Raw genomic sequence first — 26,985 nt, forward strand, 5'->3', positions numbered from 1 at the left:
TAACTTACAATGTAGGCCTATCCCATATGTTTCTCTTACATACATACAAATGTATTCAAAGTTTGGTGTGGTGTTGTTTTATATTGTATTGTAACCAAATTACCTGATATTGTACCATTTTGTATCTCATCATGTCATTTTGTATCTTATCATACTGTATCCTAGTTCATAGTGCTTCCTACCCTGTTATATCCTACTCTATGGTATCTGTCACTATTTGCCTTGTCTAACATCACATCCTGTTGAACCCTTAAAAACCACATGATACAGTTTCATAAAGTATCCTTTCATTGTATCACATCATGTAAAACTGTGTTGTAAAATTTGCAGGTTATTTTTAAAGTCATGAATTAAACTTTCAAGAGAATCTGAACATGAACATACTGATCCATAGTGATGAGTCTGCAAACAGTATGTAGGCCACACACACACACACACACACACACACACACACACACACACACACACACACACATAAGGAAAGGGTTAAGAAACACAAAGGCGGACTGAACTCCACCCACGCCGCGTCACGATCAACCTTTCACAGGTGTCACATCCACTCTCCTTCCACTTTCCCAGTCATGAAAACTTGAATCTCACACAAACACAAAACCACACACACACACACACACACACACACACACACACACACTCCTTCAGTCTGTCATTTCCTGGATCCAGCGTGTCCTGGCTGCTGTGGAAACTTTCATCAGAGTGTTTCTGAAGGGAGGAGGGGGAGCTGTGGGAGCTGTGGGAGCCTCCAGCAGCCTCACACACACGGATCAAGTCCCCCGGCTCGGAGCTCCAGGATGTCGGCCGTGAAGGCTCTGCAGCAGTGGTGCCGGATCCAGTGTGACGGGTACCGGGATGTGGCTATCACCAACATGACCACGTCGTTCAGGGACGGCATGGCTTTCTGCGCTCTCATCCACAAGTACAGACCCGATCTCATGTGAGTAAGACACCAAGAAGAAGACAGACAGGCAGGAGCTGACAGAAGTTTAGGAAAGTCCGATTTTGTGTAAACACATCATGATAGTTCAGTTCTATCCCACTAAAAGATAAGAAAAAAGAAGTGTATTGGTTTTCTATCACAGCTTTCTGGGAGCTTTCAGCTGTTCTTTTCAGAAAGGGAACAACTTCAGCTTCATGGGTGTGCATGAAAAGCAGGAACAGAAGCTCAGCTGTGGACTGTGAGCGCCTGCATGGGCTGATATGAAACTAGACTGGCCCCCTGCAGGATCAGTCACCACATTTTAGAGATAACAAGATTTAATCTTCCTTTACAAGCAACCTAACTATAATGTATCTGGACATGTAAGTCCTCTCTGTTAATCCTGTTCTCAAGTATGAGTGTTACAAAGTGCAGCTTTTTGACTTCTCCACCAAACAACCTGAATTGGGATTTAAAGTTAGAACTTCATGGCAAACATTTTGACAATCTGTGAATGGTTGTTGAAAGTTCTTGAGCTAAAGTGTCAAGATATGGTGGTTCAGTCTTCTGAAATGTAAACATCTTGCTTTCACAATCTGTACTAACTAACTGTAGGATTGGCAAAGAAGCGATCCGAAGACATTTCATAAACAAAGGGATAATAATGTACAGTGGTGGACAGTAACAAAGTAAATGTACTTGAGTACTGTACTTAAGTACATTTCTTTGAGTATCTGTACTTTACTTGAGTATTATTTTTTGGGGGGTACTTCTTACTTTCACTCCACTACATTCAGAAGACAATTATTGTACTGTTTACTCCACTACATTTCTATCAGTGCTCTAGTTACTCACTTCTTTTGCTTTTGACATCAGCCCATGAATTTCTTTCTCTTTTCTAAAATCTGATCCCTCAGACAGTAAAATGTGTTTGTGTAGTTCTGTTTGTCTCAGTGGTTTAGTCATACCTGTATATCGTGCGTCTCCACGGTTGAACGTGGAGCAAACACAGAGCAACTTTCACTCAGATCAGGCAGTTCATTTTGAGATTTTCTTTGACTTACTGTAAGTAATTAAGCTGTGTACTTTGTCCACCACTAGATTTAAGGTTAGAGCTTCATCAAATGTATGGCAAACATTTAGTTATTAATGTTAACCTGTGGTGGACAAAGTACACGTCTTCATTACTTCAGTCAAAGTATAGAAACTCCAGGTCAAATATTACTCCAATACAAGTGAAAGTTGCTCTGTAAAATTATTACTTGAGTTAAATTCCTGAAGTAATTTCTTTTAAAAATACTTAAGTATTCAAAGTACTTCTTAAAAGCTTTGACATCAGCTCATGAATTTCCTCCTCTTTTCTGAAATCTGATCCTAAGACAAGGCAAGGCAAGGCAAGGCAGCTTTATTTGTATAGCGCATTTCATACACGAGGGCAACTCAATGTGCTTTACATTAAAACATTAAAAGCATTGGAGACATTCAGACAGGCATAAAAGAACACAATTAAAATGACAAATATGATAAAACAGAAAAGAAAAGGAAAATTAGAAATATATTAAAAATTACATTACATTTTTAGACAGTAAAATGTGTTTGTGTAGTTCTGTTTGTCTCAGTGGTTTAGTCGTACCTGTATATCGTGTCTCCAGGGTTGAATGTGGAGCAAACACAGAGCATTTTTCACTCCGATCAGGCAGTTCATTTAGAGGTGGTAATGATGGCTATAATTCTCCACCTGAGCTCCCATGGTCATATCTTCAGCCCGTGTTAGAGGTTTATGAAATGAAGAATGATACGTATTGTTTGAAATGTTCTCCCTGTTTCCCACTCTGCCCAAACATACAAACATTCACTGTCCAACCTGAGAGAGCGTGTTGAGCTATGTAACGTTTGTTTCATTCCAGATGAACATTTCAAACTAAGTTGTCTGTGCTTGGAGTAACTTAGTGTCTGTTTTTATTCCATGGTATAGTTTTTAGAGATTTGGAGTAATGGTTTCTAAATAAACAGAATGTAACAGAGTATACTCCTATGTAGTCTTGACTGCATTTATGTATTTGGAAAATGCAATTTTTTAAGATTTTTTTAAGAAGTACTTTAAATACTTAAGTATTTTTAAAAACAAGTACTTCAGTACTTCAACTGAAGTAATGATTTGACAGAGCAACTTTCACTTGTATAATATTTGACATTGAGTATCTATACTTTGACTTAAGTAATGAAGCTGTGTACTTTGTCCACCACTAGATTTAAAGTTAGAGCTTCAGCAAATGTATGGCAAACATTTTGACAGTCTGTGAATGGTTGTTGAAAGTTCTTCAGCTTAAGTGTCAAGACATGAGGGCTTAGTCTCTTGAAATGTAAACATCTTGCTTTCACAATCTGTGCTAAAATTTGGACGTGAATCGAAATGAAAAGTCAACTAACTGTTGGATTGGCAAAGAAGCGATCCGAAGACATTTCATAAACAAAAGGATGATAATGTATAAATAAAGGAAGTGATAATTGGATGAATCTGTACTTTCATTCAACTACATTTTTTGAACGTGGTGGAAAAAGAATGACTCTGAGTTGGTGCTTACAGAAGGAGACAATAGTCTTCTTTGTGAAGTTGAATCATTTCAGATTTCTTCATATTTGCGTCCACTGGATTTATAAGGAAGTCAGCAACTGCTCTGGCCGCCAAGTAGTTTTGAAAAGCAGCTCGTATGAATATATGTGGTTTGATTTGTTTCATCACTCTGAAATTCCGGGACACCAAGTCTTAGCAATCAAGCCTGAGTAGAGCAATCATCATTTGTTTCCATTACTGCCAAACATCATGCACACATCACTGTTATTAGGCCTGTGGACTGACAGGCTTTGCTTGAGCGATTTAAAAACACAGAACAGCTTTGAAGGAACAATGTTCAGCAATCAGTCCTGAAAGAGACCGAGAGATTGCTTTAAAATTGACTTTTTCTCTTTTACAGAAAGGCTAAAGTCATGCTTGGTTTTCTTTTATATTCTTGAAAGTTTGAATCAAAATAGAAAAAGAAAACTCCTCTGCTCTCCCTTAGAACGTTTCCAGTTCACAGCTTCAATCAATGACGTTATTGTAGGTATATTTACTTTGCAGCACAAACACGGCTGCAGCAAAACTAAAAACAACACAAACAAACTAATACACTGACTCACACTACAACTAAGGGAACACAGTTTCCTGTTGGTGTGCAGTATAAGGGCAAAGACATCCCGATAGGTACAAGTTCCTTTAACAAAGACAGGAAAAATGTTAAAAAAAACTATAACAGCACTATTTTATTCATCTTTTCTGACTTTAATAATTTACTGAGAAACTCTTGAACTATTGAAGACTCTAGTGATTAATTTTTAGTCCAAGTTATTCTTTATTTACTGGCCAAAAGGTGAAGCTAACACAGGAAATCTCTACTTCTGTGAGGCCATGAAGATGTTTTTACATGTTCGTTCTGTGTATCAAAACTTAAAGGTGGGGTTGGCAGTCAGATTTAGATACACTTTTTGTTATACTGGTTAAAATGATCTGTATATCCCAATGGCAACCAATACATAATGTGTGGGAAAAAAAGCTGCTATCTACTGCTGGAGTAAACCTGGGAAAACACCAACCAATCCCTGTCATCAGGAGCCAAATTATGAAACCAATCAAATCCTGTCCTGCCATTCTGCCCGCCTCCTGCACGTACATTTCATGTTTGTTTGTGTTTTTAACTTTCACTATGATAATGTTTTGGTGAGGACCGTTTTTTTATCAGTCACGATCATATGGTTGCGAATCTGCGGCGCTTATGCATGTGAGTGGTGGCGTCGCTTTGGAGGAGCGAGGGGAGGGGGGGTGGGATTAGATGGAGTCCTGAGGAAATGCTACATTCAAGTTCATGCTAGTTTTCCGTGACTACCAACCCTAGCTTTAAGAATTAATGTAAAATGATATAAAAACGGATCACAGCAGCAGATCATCACATCTGAGGAAGAAGGAAGAAGGAAGAAGGAAGAAGGAGCCAGTGTGTGTTAGGCTTTAAACTTCTCTTGAACAAGTGCTTAATGATTAACAATGTTCTGAATTCACAAATCTTTTATTCCCAGATCAGTGGTTTATGTTTAAGTGTTTGCACATGGAGCTGAAAGTGAAAGTGTCATTGGGTCTCACAGCTTGTCTCTGTGTTGGACCTCCTCTGTTGCTAGGTGTGTTGATGAGTTTTCTACAGGAAAGTGAAACACATCTCTCTTTGTTGGATTCCCCTGAATTTCCCGATAACTTCCAGAGAATTTCCACTGTGGAAATACAGTGATGATTGATATTCTGCTCTTGAAGGGTAGTAATACTCACATCCCATTGTTGCAGGGCAATTAAAAATGAACAGCAAGAGACCAAAGATTAGCCTGCACACTAAGTCAACACCATAAAAGTTTATTAATCCCATTACAAGGTTAAACTTAATGTGGCGTTCAGTAAATAAAGTGTGCAGGCTGATCTTCTTCTTCTTCTTCATTGTTTGCTGGCAGCTCTTCTATCTTTCCATGGAAGGCTGTTGTTTAATTCTTCAGATATTCAAGAGGCTTGACTCACTATCTCTGGTTGAACTTTGGCCGCTTTCAGGCTTGGTTCTATTCCAGAGAGGTCATGAAGGCAGATGGACCAACATTAGTTTCACTTTCAGATGCGACACAGCTGTTCCAGTTGTTTTCCATTCCAGTTTTCACTCTCAGCCTAACCAGCGTGGCGGCACATCTCATGTTTATATGTTCTGTAGCACTAAGTATTGTGTAAGTGCTTCTGTTTACTGAGTTTAAACGCGTCCATGCTTGTGATGAAAGCAGGCTTCTGTCAGTCTCTGTATGACACACTGAGTGTAGACATGAGGTCTGTGACAGCGCTGTGGTTTGTTGTGAAACGAACTGATTGGACACCCTGTCTGTGTCATGATGTATGTTAAAGTGAGGAGCTGTGCATGACTGAATAACACATGTTCTGTGTGTCATTCTGCTCATAAGCAGATAAATTAGGAATGGGAAGATGGGTCACATGTTTTCTTACTCATTTTTTTTCTCCTCTGTTGCAGCAACTACGATTCTCTGAAGAAGGAAAATGTCTATGACAACAACAAACTGGTAAGACGTGTTCTGCATTTTATTGTCTGAATGTTTGTTTCACAGATATTCCCAAGGGCTGCTGCACACTTCTTAAAATCAGAGCTACGATTTTTTTTAAGACCAAGACAAAGAAAAGCTAATCCTTTCCGGAGCAGCAGAACAAATAACAGTTTAACTGGTGTGGCTGATTTATGTGGTACAAAGGAGCAGGGCTGACTTTACTGACAAACAATGAAACAAATTCTCTTAAAGATTTTGTGACGCAAAAGTATGTCTTCTAATGATGTATAACAAACAGCCCAAGAATCTGATGAAGTTAGATATACTATACGGAAACACATCTTTCAATCAATCAATCAATCAATCTTCATTTATATAGCACCAACTCACAACAAATGTTATCTCAAGACTCTGTCCAAACAAAGCAGGTCTAGACCGTACTCTATGTTAAATCATTAAAAAGACCCAACATCAAGACAGGATAAGATCCAGTCCCATCTTACAGACAGGACTCAGTCTGATCTCATCTTAATCCACCATGAGCAGAGCACTTTGCAGCATTTAGCAAGTTACAGTGGCAAGGACAAACTTCCTTTAACAGGGGGAAACCTCCAGCAGGACCAGACTCATGTTAGACACACATCTGCCTTTGTATTCGTGAGTTTGTGAATGCATAAGTAGTACTTTCACTCAAGCGGCAAATCCACAAAAAAAATTAGACAGAGAAATTATCTATTTAGACCAAAACTGTTTTTGAACCAGGCTGTAAATTTGTTAATTTCTGATTAAAAATGGGTATTTTTTGGGTGAGAATGGGGTCTCCCAACCTTTAGAAAACAGCCTCATGTGGACACTTGAGGAACTGTGGCTTTTAGCTCTTCCATATTGGTTTTGATTTTCTACTCCAGAGGTTGTTGCATGTGTAGATCTAAAAATGTTTCAGTTAGGGGTGCCAGTGGCTGAGAAGTCTAAGCATGCCTCATATACAGAGGCTGTAGTCCTTGTCGCAGCAGTTGCTGGTTTGATTCCCAGCTTCAACCATTTCCTGCATGTCTCCCCCCGCTCTCTGCTCCCCACCCTATCAATAAAGACAATAATGCACAAACATATAAACAAAAACAAACAAAAAATGTTTATTTTAGCTTATGCTGCACACAGTCTGTAGCTGCTAAGATGATTTTTGACACTCTCTGCAACTTAAAGCAGTCCTTGATTTGGAGATGTATGAGAAGTGTTTTTTTTATTATGCCATCCTGCTTTCCTTTTAACAGATAAACATTTCACTGACTGAGAATCTCTGCTGTGAAAAATGTAAAAAGTTTGGATTTTTTGGCAGCATTTGGTTTATCACTTTATCTATCAATTCTGTCACTTATCGTCTGGTTTGCTTTTGTAGTTCCTTAAGAGACGTCAGTATACATTTCGGTCATATTCAAAACTATCTTGAAACTCTTCACTGGAGCTTTCTTTTTATTTCAGTGTTAATCATTCATGGAGCAATGTAAGACAAATGTTGATCAAAAATGGAAGTCACTTTCACCTTCCGCCTCGTGACGACTGTATGTATGTGTTCACTCTAGATGTTTCACCTCCTGATGTTAGCTAACAGGGAAGTCCTGAGTTGTAGATGTCTGTGTTCAGACGTAGCTGAGAGGCCAAATATAGAGCGTCTTAATCTGGCACTTTGACGCTGGCTGCTTTGTTGCATTCTTTTTCTTTCTTTTTCTCCCTGGAGCTTCATTTTTTGGACTCTTGAGTTCGTGGACAGACACAAACTGAACACAACGTTTTGCTCTTTAGGGTAAAACAAGCACAAGCTTTTTCATGAGACTATTCATGATCTGAACTGAGACTAAGGGAAAGGTTGATTATGAAAACAAGTTCAAACTGTAAGAGAGGAAAGTGTGTCAGGGCGCAGCAAAGTAAACTGATCTTTTATTGCTGCCTTGATAGTCTGATTACTGATAAAGGTTTACCTCTCCAGCAGGTTGGCATGCCTCTTCTTGTTGTTCTCTTCTGCTTCCTTGGAATCGCTGACTGAGAATCAGGATTCTTGACTGACTAAACACAGAAGGTGTAGATTCAATCTGTGGTTTGAAGTTTTCCTTTTGAATAAAGGCTTTTATGCATTTCTTTAGAGAGGAGAGGACAGGAAAGAGAGCATGACACTGGGAGAGAGAGAGGGGAGTGACATGCGGTAGAAGGCCACAGTTTAGAACCAAACCCAGGCCGTCTGCTTTGAGGGCTTCAGCCTTTGTACATGGGGTGCACATTACCAGCGCCCCAAACGTTTTTTTTGGAAACAGTGCAATTTTTTTTTAAAACAGTGCAAATATTTTTTTGAAACAGTGCAAATTTTTTTTTGTCATACTGCTTCTTAAAAAAGAACCCTTATTTTGGGCTACTCAAGGAAGGGATATTTAATTTGTAGTGCAATTCAGCACAGGCAATTCAACGTTTTTTGTATAAGACAGCAAATGTATCATAATAGAGGGCAAAAAAAAACCCATTATAAGAGTATTTTTAAAGATTCTTGAAACATGCCACTAAAGAAGTCAAGATAAGACATGTTTTTAAAAAAGCTATGAACATATATACCAATCAGGATCCTTAAAAATAAAGATTTCAACAAAAGAGGAAACTTTCTGCAGGACTTTTGGGTTAAAATATACCCTTGTATACAGAAACCAAGTCGTATGAGCTTGTGTAAAGTTTGTTGCCTTGTTTAAAGACTCATAAAATCAAACTATCCACTTTATGTGATTTATTAATCCATTTCTATCCTTGTCCACTAGTTTGAGAGTTTCCGTTTCTTCTTACTTGTTTCATAAAGTCATAATTTCTTGCAGGCGTTCAGTGTTGCAGAGGAGGAGTTGGGAATTCCAGCGTTGTTGGATGCAGAAGACATGGTGGCTCTTAGAGTTCCTGACCGCCTCAGTATCCTGACATATGTCTCCCAGTACTACAACTACTTCCATGGACGCTCCCCAAGTGAGTGTCACTGTCATACTGTGTCCGGCTGTGGTTTTTAACTTCTATTTCCTCGTCTGGAGTGTTTATATGTGTCTGTTTATCTGTGTGTTTTCTGCAGTTGGTGGTTTGGGAGGTATTAAACGCCCTGCTGAAGCCCCCACAGGGGAACCATCAGGGAAGAAGAACCAACCGGTGATGGCTAAGGTGTTTCCCTCTTCGAAACCTACCAGAGAGAACAGCCCTCCCCCCTCCGCCAACATCACACGGCCGGCTCCTTCCCCGAAACAAACCAAAAAACAGGTAATCTTTACAACCTGAATACTTAAAGTGGAGAAACTTGTAAAGTCAGATGTATTCCAGATGACCCACTACTTCCATGAGTTCTGTTGTTGTGTGTCTAACAAAGTAAAACCCACATTGCCTCAGAGTTCTTACAGCTATAACTCATGCAATGGAATAAAGTCACCTGCTTCCTGAAACCCTCTCTGAATGGCCTCTTCTTCTCTTTTTCTCTTCTAGGATGTTCCTGTTGCGAAACCTCATCAGACAGGCACCCTGAGTAACAAATGTGTGTCCTGCAATAAGCACGTTCACCTGGTGCAGCGACAGCTAGTGGAAGGGAAGCTCTATCACAGGCACTGTGCAAAGTAAGTACCATGTATCATCATCCCTGATCCTGATGATCCAGAGTGTGCAGCCACAGTGGAGAGACTTCATTAGAAGCGATAATAGCGATGTGTTCTTATAATATTTTACTACATAAAATAGGCGCTGAAGAAAATAGAACGATCAAGATACACTACCAGTCAAAAGTTTGGAAACACCTTCTCATTCAAGGGTTTGTATCTATTTTAATTATTTGAAACATTGTAGATCAATACCAAAGACATCAAAACTATGAAAGAACATATATGGAATTATGTAATGAACAAAAAAGTGTTAAACAAACCAGAACATGTTTTATATTTTAGATTCTGTAAAGTAGCCCCCTTTTTCCTTCATGACAGCTTTGCACACTCTTGGTATTCTCTCAGTCCGCTTCATGAAGTGTTCTCCTGGACTGGTTTCTAATTAACATGAGCCTTGTCAAGAGTTCATTTGTAGAATGACTTGCCTTCTTAATGTGTTTGAGACCATCAGTTGTGTTGTTCAGAGGTAGGGTTAGCACACAATGGATAGCCCTATTTGACTACTGTTGTAATCCAGATTATGGCAAAACCAGATTATTTCATAGTTTTGATGTCTTCAGTATTAATCTACAATGTTGAAAATAATTAAAATAAATAAAAACCATTGAATGAGAAGGTGTGTCCAAACTTTTGACTGGCATTTTAGATGCAGCAGAAGCAAACACACCTAACGCTTACATTACCCACCATGCAACTTGATTTCTGAAAGTTTGATCAGAGATTTGAGTTTGTTATGTTAGTAGCTGCAAATGTAAACCTTGAGATGTGAGCACTGAATAGAACAGAGAAGCAGGCAGCTGCTATGTGGTTCGACTTGAATTTTGAACCCTGTAAAACCAAATTAGTTTTCAGCCTTAATATGCAGTGACTCAAAAAAAAACCTTTATATGGTTCATAACATTTAACACACCAAAAGTGGTGCACAATATTATCCCAATGCTGCTGTATCAGCCTTTGTGTCAGAGTAGTGCACTTCCCCTCTGAAACATTTACAAATATTAAGATGATTATCTTTGGATAATGATAAAAAGTATTTCAATATTAAGTTAAAATGTTTGTAACATGTATTTTTCATTCCATCAACCTGTGACATTCTTGTCATGATTAATTTGTGTCATGTGTTAACATTAACAATTAATTATAATATAATAAAATAATATCTTTATGCATTTTTATGGTTTTATAAATAATTATTTGATCGCTTCAAGAAACATTTGAGGCATTATGACCTGTAGACAGGAAATTTCAAATGTTGTAACTCATAATAAACAATATAATGCCTCCTCACCTGCACACACTGGAAATCTAGGTGTTGCACACTCTCTGTTATATGCTCAAGTTATAAAACCTTTGATTCAAGCTGTAACCTCCAACAGAGGATCTGATTGGCCAGGTGTTGAATTTCCTAATTTCAGCTTTCTTTTTCTTTTCCTTTCAGGGCCCTGATGCCGTCAAACACACTGCTACCTTTCAGAGATTTACCCACAAACACTTCTGCATCAAAATACACTCCCCAACCAGACACCACCAAAACCAGCACAACCACTCTCACCCCCTCCAGACCAGGACCAGCATGGCTGTCGGAGAAACCCAGCACTCCGTCTACCTTCTCCAGCACGATCTCTTCTTTCACACCTTCCAAAACGTCTTCAAGTCCTTCTCCTGCTGTGAGAGAGACTCAGACGTCTTTTGTTGTACCGAAACCCACACCTGCAAAGACTACCTGGGAATCTTCGACCACCTCTATGGACACCAAGCCAACTCCTGCTCCTCGTTCCTCAACCACGGCGGCAAAGACTCTGCAGTCCAAGCGCATGTTTTTCCAATCGGATGACACCGCAAAGGACGAGGACAAAAAGACCACAACCACAAACACTGACGTTAAAAAAGATACGAAAGTGACAGAGAAAGCGAACGCCGCTGACGAGAAAGACAAAAAGACAACAGGCATAAACTTTGACTTGAAAAAAGACACAAAAGTGTCAGAGAAAGCTAACACTGCCAACGACAAAGAGAAAAAGACTGGATTCATTAACTTTGACTTCAAAAAAGACACTAAAGTGACAGAGAAAGCTAACGACAAAGAAAAAAAGACTGAAGCCATTATCACTGACGTCAAAAAAGATACGAAAGTGACTGAGAAAACCAACGTTGCTAACAACAAAGAAAAAAAGACTCCATTCATTAACTTTGGCCTGAAAAAAGACACAAAAGTAACTGAGAAAGCTAACGACAAAGAAAAAGAGACTACAGTCAAAAACTTTGACTTAAAAAAAGACACAAAAGTAACTGAGAAAGCGAACACTGCTAACGACAAAGAAAAAAAGACAACAGGCATAAACTTTGACTTAAAAAAGGATACAATAGTGACAGAGAAAGCTAACGACAAAGAAAAAAAGACTCCATTCATTAACTTTGGCCTAAAAAAAGACACAAAAGTAACTGAGAAAGCTAACTCAGGTAACGACAAAGAAAAAGAGACTACAGCCAAAAACTTTGACTTCAAAAAAGATACAAAAGTGACTGACAAATCGAACGCGGCGAACGACAAAGAGAAAAAGACAACAACCATAAACTTTGACATTAAAAAAGATACAAATGTGACTGAGAAGGTCCCTGACGCCTCACCTGGTCAGGCTGTCACTGTGGTTGTAAATATTGGTGGTCTTGGCAATAAAGACACAAATGTAAGCTTGAGCACAGGCGGGGAGAAGGCCAAAACGTCTGCAGGTGGAGATTCAGGGAAAGTAAGTGAGAGCAGTACGACGAAATCTTCAGCAGCTGCCTTTATATCTAAAAAACTGACCGAGGAGAACAACAATAACAACAGTAAGCCATCATGGACGACTGTAGCACTGAAGAAAACTGATAAGTAAGTCATCTAATCACACAACACATGTCCTTTATAATATCTTGCTTTAGCCTGACCCCTGCTGGTGAATAATGGCATGTACTAACCTCTCATCAGACCCTCTGAAGTGGAGACTCCAAAGAAGGAGCCGGAGAAAGTCAGAGGGAGAGTGAAGCTGAGAGTTGACCGATCAATCCTCGCTGATCTGGAGACTCCAGACCCTCCAGCCTCAGCAGGAGCCAGCAGGACTGGACTCAGAGCCAAAAGTCCAGAGAATCGGGGCTCAAAACCCAGCAGCGTCTCTCCAAACAGATCAGGTAAACACTTCAGTAGTATTACAGAGAGAAGTTTAACATTCATGTTTTCAGTGACAAATCAAAAAGTGAAGAAACTTAGGATCATTCTTTTTAAAATGTTACTCTCAAGTTTATTCTGATATTGATAGAAAATGGGAAATGAATGTAAAGTCACATATTAAGTTCTTAAAATGATCTAAACAACTAATTTTATTTTCCTGAGAAAAAACTTGTAACAAGTGCAGCTAACTTTTAACTAAGTTAAATCCTCCTTACTAATATATGATTCAAATGTAGTGGACAACAAAGAAAAACTATCTTTTCCCACATTTCATCCCCAAACTAACATTTTGAGTTTTACAATCCAATTTGATTTAATTCTATACCATACCATACAATATGATATAAAACATTATGTCACAATAATATGATGCGATATGTAACCCTATATGATACAATATGAAATGTCATGAAACGATACAGTATGATACATACAATATGAAACGATACTATACAATACCATACGAAAATATGTGATACGTTATGAAACGATACGATACGATGCGACACGATACGATGCGACACGATACGATGCGACACGATACGATGCGACACGATACGATGCGACACGATACGATACAAAACAATACGATACAAAACAATATTAAACAGACAATAAAGTGGGCTGTATGTTTGGTTTAGAAATAAAATGCACTGTGGGGAAAAAATCCTGACATTAATGAAAGATAAAGGTTTAAAGAATTTCTGCATTACTTTCTTTGAATCATCAGATTTTCTGAGAGCATAAAATGCTGTGAAAACTCAAGTACTGTCTCTCTAGTGCAGGGGTGTCAAACATGCGGCCCGCGGGCCAAAACCGGCCCGCCAGAGGTTGCAATCCGGCCCACAGAACGACTTTGCAAAGTGAAAAAATTACAGATTAGACATTAACTGCAAATTTTCAATAAAAGTAACTACTATTTTAAATTTGTCCTCTGAGGGTCGCATACAATCATAGTGCTGATGGAGCGCACCTGAACAGCACTTTTTCCCAGGACTTTTTTCTCAAAGTGAGAAAATAGATTACTTGCTGTTTGCATAATCCGGTTGAGATTCATTAAGTCTTTTTATAGCACTATAAGATGATCCACTAACTACTAACACTAGCACAACACCCCTGCATACAACACTGTCCAGCAAGCAAACAGTTCCTTTCGGAGCTGAGGGGTCCAGGATAGCCAACTTTACCTTCTTCATTATTATAATCTCTCTGTTCTTTTGCAGTAAAAATTACACTCTGTGTCAGGTGAACTGATAACTTGTTTGGTGTGTTTGCAGCAGGTTTCAGTGCTTAAAGAGTAAAATGTTCTGCCCCACTATGAGACTCATCATGGAGAACTGTTTTTGTTGAAAGATAGTTGATTACATTTTCAGCACATACTTGTACTATTTTGCACTAAAACAAAGGGAAAAATGTAAAGTTGTCGTTATTTATAGGTTATTATGTTATGATTTTACTGGTCCGGCCCACTTCAGATCAACTTGGGCTGTGTGTGGCCCCTGAACTGAAATGAGTTTGACACCCCTGCTCTAGTGGAACATTTATTTTCGACTTGAAAGTATTCGTCTTTCATCAAGCAGATTTGTTTAGGGGGCAAGTTGGGGCATTTTCACAATAAAAGAGCTTCATGGTTGTTCCGGTGTGTACCAAGATGGTACACAGACTCAATAGTGGAGACCGCAAGATACAAAAGCAGAAGGGACGCCACACAAAGATGCCAATCAAAACCCCAAGCTTTATTTGAAATAGAAACCCCTCCTAAATTAAAGAACCAATGAAATCAAAAGAAATAAGGGGGAAAAAAAGGGAGGGGAGACCCCGGCCAAAAAGAACAAAAGATGGAACGTTGCTGGGCCAGCCGTGCAATGGACCATCGCTCCCAGCACCTAACCTTAAACTAAACTGGGAATAACAAGAATCTAAACCATAGGGGAAAAGAAAACTGATAACTAAACTACTGGAAATCTCCAGCCCAAACTAACACAACAAACAAACATAAGCTCCAACCAACTAACCATGTTTGGAAAAAACAAAAAACAATGGGGAAACAACCCAAACCCTTCCTCGTACGTGTGCTGTCCTGTCTCAGAGAGCGACCAGCTCCCTCTGCCCCTCTTTTCTTACCTCCCTCCTACCTGAGTGCTAGACGCACCCAGGTGCACAGCCAGCAGAGGAGGCAGGGCCAGAGAGACAGGAGAGACAGAGAGGGAGAAAGAGAGAAACATGAGGAGCCGTACATAACAATGGTTTAAAAAAATTCAATTCAGAAAGTAAAAAATAACCATATTTATAGTTCAAATTGACCTTAAACCACCACAAGCTCAATTCCTAGATCTATTTCAGAGCCATTGACCCACTTCTCTTGTTATTCCTAAGGAAATACCTCACTACTCTGTACACGAGGAAGACCTTGCCTTTAGAGATACAGTTTATTGAGATTATTTGGTCACACATACTATCTCCAGAAGTAAAGACTGAAACTGCAGACTACAGAAGTGTCTTTTGTAATGGTTTCCTTGCAGGCTGTTGATTTGTATAAAACAACAGTAAAAATGAGAACTGAAATGGATAGTGGTTAGGACTTTGGTTTGATGAAGGAACTGAAGCTAAAGGATTTCTTTGTTTCAACAGCAACAGAAAACGAGTCTCCTGCAGACTGGAGGTCAAAACTGAAGCCTGTATCCAAGTAAGACTGGTTTTATGACTCTATCTTGTTCCATTTTGTCACAGTATCATGGTTCAGGTTAATTCCTTGCCTTCTCTGGCTCAGTGCCTGATTTCATACCTCCAGCAGGGAGTATCTGTACGTGAGCATGCTCACAGCATATCAACATGATCAAGTGTTAACTGTGTAAAGCTCTTTTCTCCCGATGTCCTGTCCATCCATCCATCCTATGATCCCCTCTTTCATCCATCTATCCAACCATTCCTCCCACAGGAAGCCTGTACCTGCTGCTCCTCCAAATGTCTTCGCCGTCATTTGTAGTCAGAGCTTTCAGTCTCTTCCCTTCCGCCACATGCATGTGATCTCCAAATGGTGTCAGGACTGAGTAGAGTCCTCCGTGGTGCAACATATGCTCGCTGCACAGTTCCTTCCCCCAGATGACCTTTCCTCCCACTCTCATGAATCAAAACTAAGAAACACAGCAAGACAGGAAAGGAACTACCTGTTTGAGCTGAAATGTTGCCATTTATTAAACCCTGCCTCTCTTTGTCTCTGTCTTTCCCTCTATCCATCTCAGGCCAGCTGGTCCCCCACAGTCCTCTCCCAAGCTTAACGTCAGACCTGCTCCCTCCCCTCCTGTCCTCACCCCGGGCATCGCTGTCACTCCACCAGCATCAAAGGGTAACATGCTCACCTGTGGTCTCATGTTTTGTCATATGATATAAGAAAACGTGCGCCCAATGCTTTTTAAAAAAACACTCCACATGTCATTGTTTCTTTAGCGAGGACTCTCACATGTCTTTTCTATCCTTCATGTCATCAGACCTCTCTATCTTACCTTGGTCTTACAGATGTTTTTACCTGTGTCTGATATTTATCTCTTTCTTCTGAAGGATTCCTGAATGGACAGAAAGACCCAACTACAAATGGCTCCCAATCAGACACAAAGATTGTCAAGGTGATGAACGTTTGGTGGAAAATTAACTTTTCATTTTGTTATGGAGTGATTTTTATTCATTCTTTAAAAGGAAAAAGCATTTTGAAGATGGCTGTCCAAGCCAGCTTGTAAATCTTCCTCATCCAAGACTCTAATAGCCAATGCTGATTCAGCATCTAACTTTCTATCAACAAAGCAACAGACATAGTGGTAGAGCTGATGTGGGCTTTTGTAGCCTCCTGCCAAACAGCTAAAACCTGCCTGACTCTCCTCCAACTCGACTGTGCCCCTATCATCCAAATGTATTCATAATTCAGACGGATGTGTCGTAAAAAAAATGCATCCCCTGTACAGTGCGTACACACACAAACCTGAGCTGTTAAAATTAAAGCGTGTTTATTTCGGCTGTAAAAAATAGCCTTAACATGGTGTTTATGGGGATTCTTGGGATTTTTAGCCAGCCTCTAGTGGACACTTGAGGAACTGCAGTGATTTCGCTCCTGCGTCAGCTTCATCTTTCAGCACCAGAGGTTGCTGCTTGTTTCAGCTTCCAGTTCAGGGGTGAACCCATTCACAGACTTCAGTTTTATATATCTTTATTTTTTTATTTTTGGGGGCATGTATGCCTTTATGGATAGGACAGCTGAAGAGAGACAGGAAATGCGGGGAGCAGAGAGAGGGGGAAGACATGCAGTAAATGGTCTAGGCTGGAATCTAACCTGCAACCTCTGCGGCGAGGACTATAGCCTCTGTATGTGGGGTGCTTAGACCGCTAGGCCACCAGCGCCCCAGACTTAAGTTTTATAATAAGAAATTCCTGAAATTGTCAAAGCTTTATAAAAGATACTTTTGTTGAATTTTGGAGTGGTACCATTTCATTGGGGTCTCATCATATGTTGAATTAGGGTTTGTATAAATAATGATGACATAGGTTTCATCACTGATTGGGTAGCCTGGTCACAGACACTTGCATAATAAAATTAATAACAATAATTAATAACAGTATAGGCACCACACTTTATTTTAACCATATGACCAAATTAGATTTTTTTTAGCTGTTATTTTTGTTGTTTTGACTTTACTCATTTAATTTAACTGCCTCATTTAATTTTAGGCTTCAAACTAAGATAATCAAATGTAATAAAGGCACTGAGATCTTTGAGTTATAGGTTCCTTGATCTAGGTTTTTGTTCTCTTCTTCCACCTCACTTTCCTTTGTTTGGATTACATCTGCAGACTAAGCCAGACTACATTGAGAAAGACGAGATCATAAAGGAGCTGCAGTTCATCGAGGATAGTCTGAACGAGCTGGAGAGGAGGGGAGTGGAGCTGGAAGTGAAGCTTCGCAGCAGTGAGGAGGGTGAGATAAACACACACAGACTGTATGAGCCTCCTCTTCAACAAAAAGAGGCAGATTGACAGGAAGTGGAGGAAATGGGATTAACTGTGAGTGGATTAACTGTGTGTGCATTTGTGTCTCAGACGGTGAAGATGACTCTCTCATGGATGAGCACATGGTCGAGTGGTTCAACTTGATCAGGAACAAGCAGGTGGCCATGCGCCGGGAGTCTGAGCTGGTCTACATGTGAGTACACACACACACACATAAACAAACACACACATGAACACTTAAAAAAAGGGCCATGCCACTATTTAGCGATTACTGAAACAGACTTGCAGCCAGAAGGTTGACAGTTTGAATTCCCAGTGTCCTCCCTCCTCCGGCCCCCAGCAGGACGTCCTGGAAAAGAGACAGCTCACCCCCTGCTGGCTGCAGTGGACTGAAAGTGAGCTGCAGGATGCTGCTGAACACAACATGCGCAGCAGCTATTGCTTTGATTCATGAGTGTTAAAGCTCTTCATCTTTGAGGACAAATTCCTAAAAAAAAGTTATGTATGTGCACAAAAAATTAGTATTTAGAATAAGTGCTGCATTTGATTTTTTACCTGATTTTAGTTGGACATTTAAAACTGTTACAGTATGCATATATATACAAGGGTTAAATGAACATGTGTAATGTGAAAGCATGGTTTCACCCACTTTCCATCTGAGTGTTTTCAGCACATTCCAACCAAATTTATATAGTTCATTTTAAAAACAACAAAGTTAACCAAAGTGCTGCACAGTGAAATGAAATAAGCTGAAACACACAGAACATAAAACACTGTAAAAAATAAAATGAATAATAAAAAACATAAGAAACTTCAAAAATGATAAAACACATACAAACATTGTAAAAACAAACAAACAAACATAAAACACTGTAAAAAATTTTTTAAAAAGACACTTTAAAAATAATAAAAAACACATAAAAACCATGTAAATAATAAAAAAACACTAGACACTATAAAAACAAAAAAAGCCAAAAAGAAACACTGTAAAAAAACAAACATAAGAAACTTAAAAAAGAATAAAAACCCTGAAACACTTTAAAAAATAAATAGCAAACAAAACACACTACACTTGAAAAGTAATAAAAAAACACAAAGAACAAAAAAACAAAACAGAAACAATTAAAAAAAAGAACAACAAAAAAACTTAAGACACTTTAAAATGTATAAAAGACACAGAAAGGTTTTATATACTTGAAAATAAAATAACAGACAAAGACAGAGACCACACAACTCTCATGCTGGGTCAAAAGCTGAAGAATAAAACTAAGGTTAAGACATGATTTAAAAGTTGGTAAAGTTGGGGACACTCTAACGTGAGTTTTAGTTTAATATGCCACAGACAGCGAGGTGTGACAAAGGCATGACGGGTTTTGCATAAAGGGTTAAAGATATTAATTCAGATCTGAATGAACAGTGCAAGTGCAACTTTCACCAACACATTTGCTGTATCAACTTTACAGAGCAATCAGAGCCAAGTTTTTTACGACGCTCATTTCTGCTGATCACATTAGGCCAAACTCTCAGTCAATGCAGGCTTAACACGTGGTTTAAATTCATTATGGTGCTTTTATGCCTCCTGCTGTATTTATGTGTAGGATGTAGAAGGGATTGACCCTTTATCTACAGTTTTGGTGTTTGGTCCTCAAATACCTCAACTTAAGTACAAAAACAATCTCTGATGAGAGGCCTTCACTTTCCTTCTTGTGTTTTATATCTGCAGGGATGTTTGATGCATCATGAGCCTGACTGTGAAGGACTCTAAACTCAATGGCAAAAATCTTCTGATTAATGAAAACAGTATGATTACAGTCTGTGTGTTGTCATTTCAGTGGAAAAACTCAGGACCTGGAGGAGCAGCAGCCCAGTGTGGAGCAGGAGCTCAGGAGCCTGATGGAGATACCAGGTGAGGGTTTGGAGGAAACCACATGAGCAGAGTATGAAGTGGATTAAAGATCAGGAACTTAACAGTGTTTGTGTTTGATCAGAACGTCGGAAAACATTGCGGGACCGGAAGAGGGAGGCGGAGCTGATGGACAAACTGGTGGAGATCGTCAATGACAGAAACGCTATCGTTGATGTTCTGGATGAGGACAGAATCAGGTGTGTATACAATTGTAGTGAATTGCCATATTGCAGTATATCTGAACCACACAATGTTACATTTACAAGAAGAACTTAAATATCAAAAAGTCTTTGGTGTTTGTTTTAGAGAAAAGAGCCTAAACCTGCACACGAGAGATTTCTATAAACTAATACGATTATTGGTCCTGACTTTTTCAAGTCAGTGTCTTGATCTAAATTTGATTATTAGTGTACTTAAAGCTGCAGTTGGTAGGAATGGGGTAAAAAACTGAACTTATTTTGTGCTGTGTTTGGCTAAAAAGTCTTAACACTCATCAACAGCCATCAATAAATTAGGTATTTTGAGATTATGGCAAAATCTCTCTGTTTCCCCATGCCTCTGTATCCAGCAATCTAAAAATTACAATCGCTCCCGTCAGCTCTGACCAATCAGAGCCACTCTCCTGATTGGTCCTCCTACATCGTCCTGATTGAGCGTGCACTACGATCTGTTTGTGGGCGGTGCTTACAGGAGCAGAAAGGGGGGGAGACGGACGTAGTGAGAGGGGAAATCTGGTGTGGAGGAGTAGTGTTGACATCAAAATCTCTCCCTGAACTGATGTTTATTCCAGGACTACCAACAGCAGCTTTATTCCAGGACTACAAACAGCAGCTTTAACTCATTTAAAATTAAACTGAGGACAAATGATACAAAAAAGTAAAGCTGGCTGCAGCAGAGGAGCTTTAGTAAAGGATGTACCAGTGAGACTCCAGATACTCAGAGGCTGCAAATGTTGAGTCCAAACATCACATATTTAAATTCACTGAATCACTTTGACCTATAAAAGTCCCCTGAACCAGGGGAGTTATAGTTATTATAAGTTCATATGAGAGATTAAGCTTCTGTGTAGTTCAGTATCAAGCTTAAATGCTAAAAAGTGTCTGTCTAAAGACTCTAAAGTACAGGGTCCTGTAGATAAAGACATTAAGTGTTTGGGATTATAAATTCCACATATCCGGCAGCTTAAAGTTCCCAAAGCATTTTTGACCATAATGTGATTTAAAGATTGAATTATGAGCTGATTTTTTGCCTGTTTTGTTGAAGTCATGACTCAAAACAGGGATTAATAACTCTTGAATGAAGACCTGTTGATATAAATAAGTGTGGAGGATGACTGTACCTTACAATGATGTGACATTACACCAAGGTGAATACAGACAATTTGATAAACAAGACAAAGTCAGTTAAATCTGTAATATATGCTTTATGTCTGGGAGGAATCAAAGTGTTGAGGATTTGGAAACATTGCAAGAGATTCTGTGAGTTCACTGCACTTCTACTCAAAGCATGCAGAGTGTCATCCTTGTCTCATGCTGGCTTTTCAATTTCAAATCCCATAAAGTTGAGTAAAGGCGTTTTTCCACTGCAGGAACTTTACCCCAGAACTAGGGACTTTACCCCTGAACTACATGCGTTTCGACCGGGGGAACCAGGGTCTAAATTGAGTTCAGGGGTAGATAATCTCCCCCCTGAAAAGCCCCTGCTTGGGGGGGGTAGTACTTTTCAAAGGTCCTGGGACTTTCGGTTGAACGTAATGGTGTTTGTGGAGTTAACACAGTTGTTGAAACACAGAGGGAGTTCCTGGGAATGCAACTAGTTTATTTTTTTATTAAGATTTCAAAATGTTATTTAATATCATTTTTTTTCTCCATACGTCACTGGCCTGATTTGCACATTCTCCCTGGGACTTCAATGGGGGCAGAGGAACCTTTTAGTTCTGGGGAAAGTAGCTCTGGGGGCTAAAAGACCCGGAACTCTTGGTCAAAATGCACCTTAAGAAGTCACAACAAAACATCTCCCTGCCTGTTTGACTCTGATGCAGTGTGTGTACTGATACAGTGAACTGTTGGTAATCTGTGATCTGTGTGTTCTTGCTTCGTTCTCTCAGGGAGGAAGAGGAGGACGAAGAGCTGAACAAGATGATGGAGACTTTCAGTGAGTGTCTCCAACACCTCCACGGTCCATCTGCCCCCCCCACTCCCTTCATTAGTTATCACAACCTCTGTGTCACTGAAACTTAGCTGCTTTATGAATTATCCAGTTGAGGATTTCCATCATGGACGCCTCTAATTGAAGTAGATAGAATTCTCTTTGTGGTTTATGGACGTGTGTGTGTGTGTGTGCTGCATTTTTAAGGCCGCTGTTTTTACTTCATTTGATCTAATGACTGCTAATGGAAAAAGCATCAAACAAAAATGCCCCCCTCTTTCTGTCAGTGGTGTTTTCATTAGACAAATGGATAATGTAGCTGGTTAATTTGACCCTCTGATAGAGGAGAGTTAAAGCCAGCTTCATTTGCAATTCATGACTAAAAAAGCAGGGCTGAAAATTAGGAGATTTATTGAACCTCAGTGAAAGGTCATTATGCTACAGCGGGCGAATGCAGACTGTGGGCTAAAGACCGGCCATTTTAATTTAATGTATTCATAAAGTTAATGCCAAACTTTCACAGTTCATTACAACTCTGAGCACAGTCATGTGTTAGTGTACACTGGTGTTGAATCACACAAGGTGAATTACACTTTATACTGCCAGGGGAAATACTGCTCCATGATTGGCTTTGAGGTGTTTGTGAAATCTTATACCAGACACTTTACACCTCCAGGTAACTGAATAAATCAGTCCCCTAAGAACATTTAAATACAAGTTGTCACAACAAAAGTGTTCCTCTAACACTCACTCATACCAAACTTTAAGCACAACTTGGAAACAGAGCTCCTCTTAGTGCTGTGGTGTCAATAATTGTATCGTTAAATCCTGTCGTGTTTCTGCAAGCTTAGCTTCAGTGTCATGTGACAGACGATGAGTGAGGTATGATTTACAGTGAACAGATTGTGATCTCGTAATGGAAACCCAACAAGGTGAGCCTCTTCTCACAGCTTTCACACTTCAGGTGCTCTATTCAACTTAGTACAGTAGATTGTCCTTCTGTACACTCTCATGTTCGTCTAATCTTGTTTCTGTTGAATTATCAAAGATAGTATTTACAGCTCTTCAACATCTCATCTTCGTCACAGAAAAACAGTGGTCTCTCTTTTCTTTTTTCCTCTCTTCTGACTGGGATAATGTCTGTGGATTGATGCGATCGCAGTTATAATAATATAATACTGACTTTTATTTATAGAGCACCTTTAAAGTTATATTTTTGGGGCATTTTTGCCTTTATGGATAGGACAGCTGAAGAGAGACAGGAAATGTGGGGAGTAGAGAGAGGGGGAGGACATGCAGTAAATGGTCGAGGCTGGAATCAAACCTGCGACCTCTGCAATGAGGACTATAGCCTCTGTTTGTGGGGCGCTTAGACCACTAGGCCACCAGCGCCTTTAAAAACTATTGTTTGACAAACAAAGCATGGCAGGATTGGGATGACAGAATAAACCTTTAACACAGAGAGTGGAGTGTAGAAATTTAATTTAAAACAAAATACAATGGTATAAAGGTATACAAAAATAAACGCAAATGAAGTAGAATAAAATGATGGAACGGTAGAGCAATAAATCATTGTTAAAGAGGTTTTAAAAAATCAGAAGCATTAAAGGACAATAAAAGATATTAAGAAGAAGATAACATCACATCAGAGAAAATAGAAAAGGATAGATTAAGAACATTCAAATAATACATGAAAAAGGAAATAATACAAGAATAAATTGTGAAATTAATCAATTTAAATTATTTAGTTAAATAAAAATAAATAATAAAAAGCAGTTTAAAAGGTGAAGTCATGTAAAAGCATATCTATAAAAGTTTTAAAAGACGTCACTGACTCTGCAAGTTCAAAGTTTGTCCTCTGTGTCAGTGATCACATCTGTATTCATGGCAAAAGTCTGCTTAAGAGAAAAAGAAGGCAGAGGTGTGTCGTTAATTACCAATCAGACTCAGGTATACAACATACCGAGCAATAACAATCAATGAAGTTGAAGTTGAACCAAAATGATGAGCCGAAGGACAAAAAGATTCTGTCAGGGTCAGGTGATCGTTCTCTGTGGCTGAGTCGTTAAAATGAACTCTTAAACAGCTGTTTGATTTGGGGCTTATAGATGGATGGATGGATGGATGGATGGATGGATGGATGGATGGATGGATAGATAGATAGATAGATAGATAGATAGATAGATAGATAGATAGATAGATAGATAGATAGATAGATAGATAGAGGACTTTTTGCACAGACTCTTAAGACCGGACACACACTGTAGTTTTTGCTTTACTTGATGTAAGGGGGAAATGTGGAAGTGTTCAGGAAACAAGGTCCTCTTGTGATTTTATGGCTCAGAAAATTCTTGGGGTCGTCGCCAAATTGGACAAAACTGGTTATCTGTTTGAACCCAAATATTCAGTCAAGCAGGTCACTAGAATATTGATAATAAAAGCTAATAGAAATGGGACACTAATGCAGAGTTTTGGGCTGAACAAAACCGCTCTTCTGAGATTTGGATTTGGCCTTTCAAACTAAGATAAAAGGAATAGTGCTTACGATTTCACACGAGAACTCTGGCTGTAGCGTGGCCCTGCTGCAGTTTGGTGGTGGACAGAAAATAAACAATTGAAATTAATAGTATAGCTGCTAGATTTAGCTTCAAAACCTGGATTATTTTATTGCTTAATGTTGGTTGCTAGTTTCAGGTTCAGATCCCATCAGACCCGGATTATATATTGTAACCTATTGTATTGTCAGCTGCTAATCTACTGCAAGATCAATCCCAGAATACAAAGCTTTCAGTCTGAGTTTATGCTAAAAGGTGGTATTTTTCAAATCAGATTTTTATGATTTGAAAATACGACACTTGATTTAGTTTGATTGACATTTGAGGGAATACTTGTATCTGTTGTCACCTGTCGTATTTACTTCTTCTTCTGCTTTCAGGCAAAAAGAAAGACAAACCCAAGAAGAAGTCTCCGATGTCCAAACTGTTCAACTGGGGAAACAAGAAGGAGGAATGATGCTCCGCAGAAACACAGCGCTGCTACTTCTCACTTTGATGTTTCTTTTACTGCTCTTGTTGTAGTCTTAATGTCAGCGTACTCAGCCTGTGATTCAGGGGATAACACAAGAGACTCTGTGTGTGTGCGTCCGTGTGTGTGTGTATGTGTGTGAGTATGTGTGTTCCTGTATGTATGTGTAATCTGTCATTTTAAGCACTTATAGTAGAATGCCCTCCCTCTGTCGACTGCATCAATCAAGATCTGACATTCCTCCTGCCTGCGAGTGCCACACACACACACACACACACACACACACACACACACACACACACACACACACACACACACACACACACACACACACACACACACACACGGGAAGATGATGTTGAGGGGTTAATGACTCACCAGCAGTGATGTGATTGGGTTCAGTGCTCCAGTTGTTAGCTTTAATACCCTTCTAGTCTTAATCTGTCTACTTAACGCTGTCAAACACACACCCACATCCACACACACACCCACACACACTTATATATACACACACACACTCCAGATGCTAATACAAGTTGAAGCACAGAGGTCAGACAGCTGTTTTGTGCTCTCTGGTCATGTCTTAGTCCACATTACAAATCTCCAGTGACTCCGACGAACTTCAGGGTCTGTGTCCGACCCTGTTGTTGTAAATTTCTCTTTTTTAATCTGAAAGTTCTCTGTGTGTGTGTGTGTCGCTTTTCTGTCAAATACAGGTCTAATTCAGCTTAATGCGACCACTGCCCTTTAAGAAGGCCACATGTTTGTGTTTTTTGTAGGAGCAACCTTTGAACTAGAGGTTTGTATCTGGGATTACAGAGTCATGTGAGGGTTCACAGGCAAACAAAAAGAAGAGAAACGTTAATTCATTGCAAACAATTCCACTTCTTTTCAGATTCTCCTCTAATCCCAACCCTTAAAGAGCTTGAGGTGGATTATAAAAGGGCATGGCTTTGTTTTAAGAAAGAATAAGCTGGATACCTCCTCTGCAGAAATGCTCTCATTGTTGCTTACACTCTGATTGTAAAGGAAATGGCCTCAAAGGTTCACGTACTGATAATTAAAAGCTTCCACCTGCACATTCAGGTCTTAACTCAGCGACGCACTCCTGTAGAAATTAAGCTAAATACGTTTATTGGAAAACTCCACATTATCAATAAGTGTTCCTTTGAGCTCAGATTATCTGCTTAGCATGCAAGTTGATTTATTTCCAGTCATAATAACTCCTCTTATATATTTTTAACGCTCAGATTTGTTGGTTTAGGTTTTCTATTTGTATTAACTTCACATTTGAGTCTTACTCTGCCGCAGATCAAAGTATTTTCTGTTCCAAACAGATGAGTGAGTCTGTTTTCGTGGCGCAGGCTCTAAACTAAACACTGCCTTGATGTTTGTGAGTCTTTCAAATACGAGAGCTGGTCCATATTGGATCTGGATTTGTACATGTTTAATTATTTTTTAGCTTACTGAATAAATGACGTTGTAATCTTCTTCCTCTTTAAGTTGTTATTTGAGATCACCGAAAGCAGACTTTTATTTTGTAATATTTGTGATGTGACAGAACTACTCCCATTTTAAAAAGTAGTAGCCAGTAGGAACAACATGTAATGCGACTTTGTACATAAGCTTATGTCTTTGTAATTGTTTCATAACTCAGCTGTATATTGTTGTATAAAGTCATATTACTCATGGACGTAGAGGTCTGGATTTAGGAAAAAATGCTTTAATATAAGGACTACAATTTAATAAAAATATGATAACATTTATTGATCATTTTGCTTCATATTTACAAAGTGATATTTACACGTAACAGTGCTCACATTAATGAGCTGAAAGCTTAACACTTCATTTAACTTATTTCATTATTTGCACAAACAGGATTGAAGTTTTTTCCTTCCTTTTAGAAAAGCTGAACTGTAGCAGAGCGGGTGCATTTTCTCTGCAGGACCACTAGGAGGCAGCATGAGACTTCACAGTCAGCTTTAAAGCAG

At 39.2% G+C, this 26,985-nt stretch overlaps 1 protein-coding gene across 2 annotated transcripts; it reads left to right on the top strand.

Annotated features, from left to right (window-relative positions):
- The first annotated feature begins 503 nt into the window (after nucleotides 1–503).
- LOC117816238 (MICAL-like protein 2) lies at nucleotides 504–26,756 on the top strand. 2 transcript variants are annotated; one of them, XM_034688423.1, is made up of 17 exons: nucleotides 504–952; nucleotides 6,022–6,070; nucleotides 8,902–9,043; nucleotides 9,144–9,325; nucleotides 9,545–9,672; nucleotides 11,153–11,927; nucleotides 12,000–12,586; nucleotides 12,683–12,882; nucleotides 15,554–15,608; nucleotides 16,165–16,268; nucleotides 16,481–16,545; nucleotides 17,761–17,884; nucleotides 18,007–18,109; nucleotides 19,749–19,822; nucleotides 19,905–20,019; nucleotides 21,930–21,976; nucleotides 24,906–24,982. In XM_034688423.1, the coding sequence occupies exons 1-17, from the start codon at nucleotides 810–812 to the stop codon at nucleotides 24,980–24,982; spliced, it is 2,970 nt and encodes a 989-aa protein (XP_034544314.1). In that variant the 5' UTR covers nucleotides 504–809. The 2 variants fall into 2 exon arrangements, with proteins under 2 accessions (XP_034544314.1, XP_034544313.1); XM_034688422.1 differs by having other exon boundaries at nucleotides 505–952; nucleotides 11,153–12,586; nucleotides 24,906–26,756.
- The last annotated feature ends 229 nt before the right edge of the window (nucleotides 26,757–26,985 follow it).

The sequence above is a fragment of the Notolabrus celidotus genome, chromosome 7, assembly GCF_009762535.1.
Source record: "Notolabrus celidotus isolate fNotCel1 chromosome 7, fNotCel1.pri, whole genome shotgun sequence".
Lineage (NCBI taxonomy): Eukaryota > Metazoa > Chordata > Actinopteri > Labriformes > Labridae > Notolabrus > Notolabrus celidotus.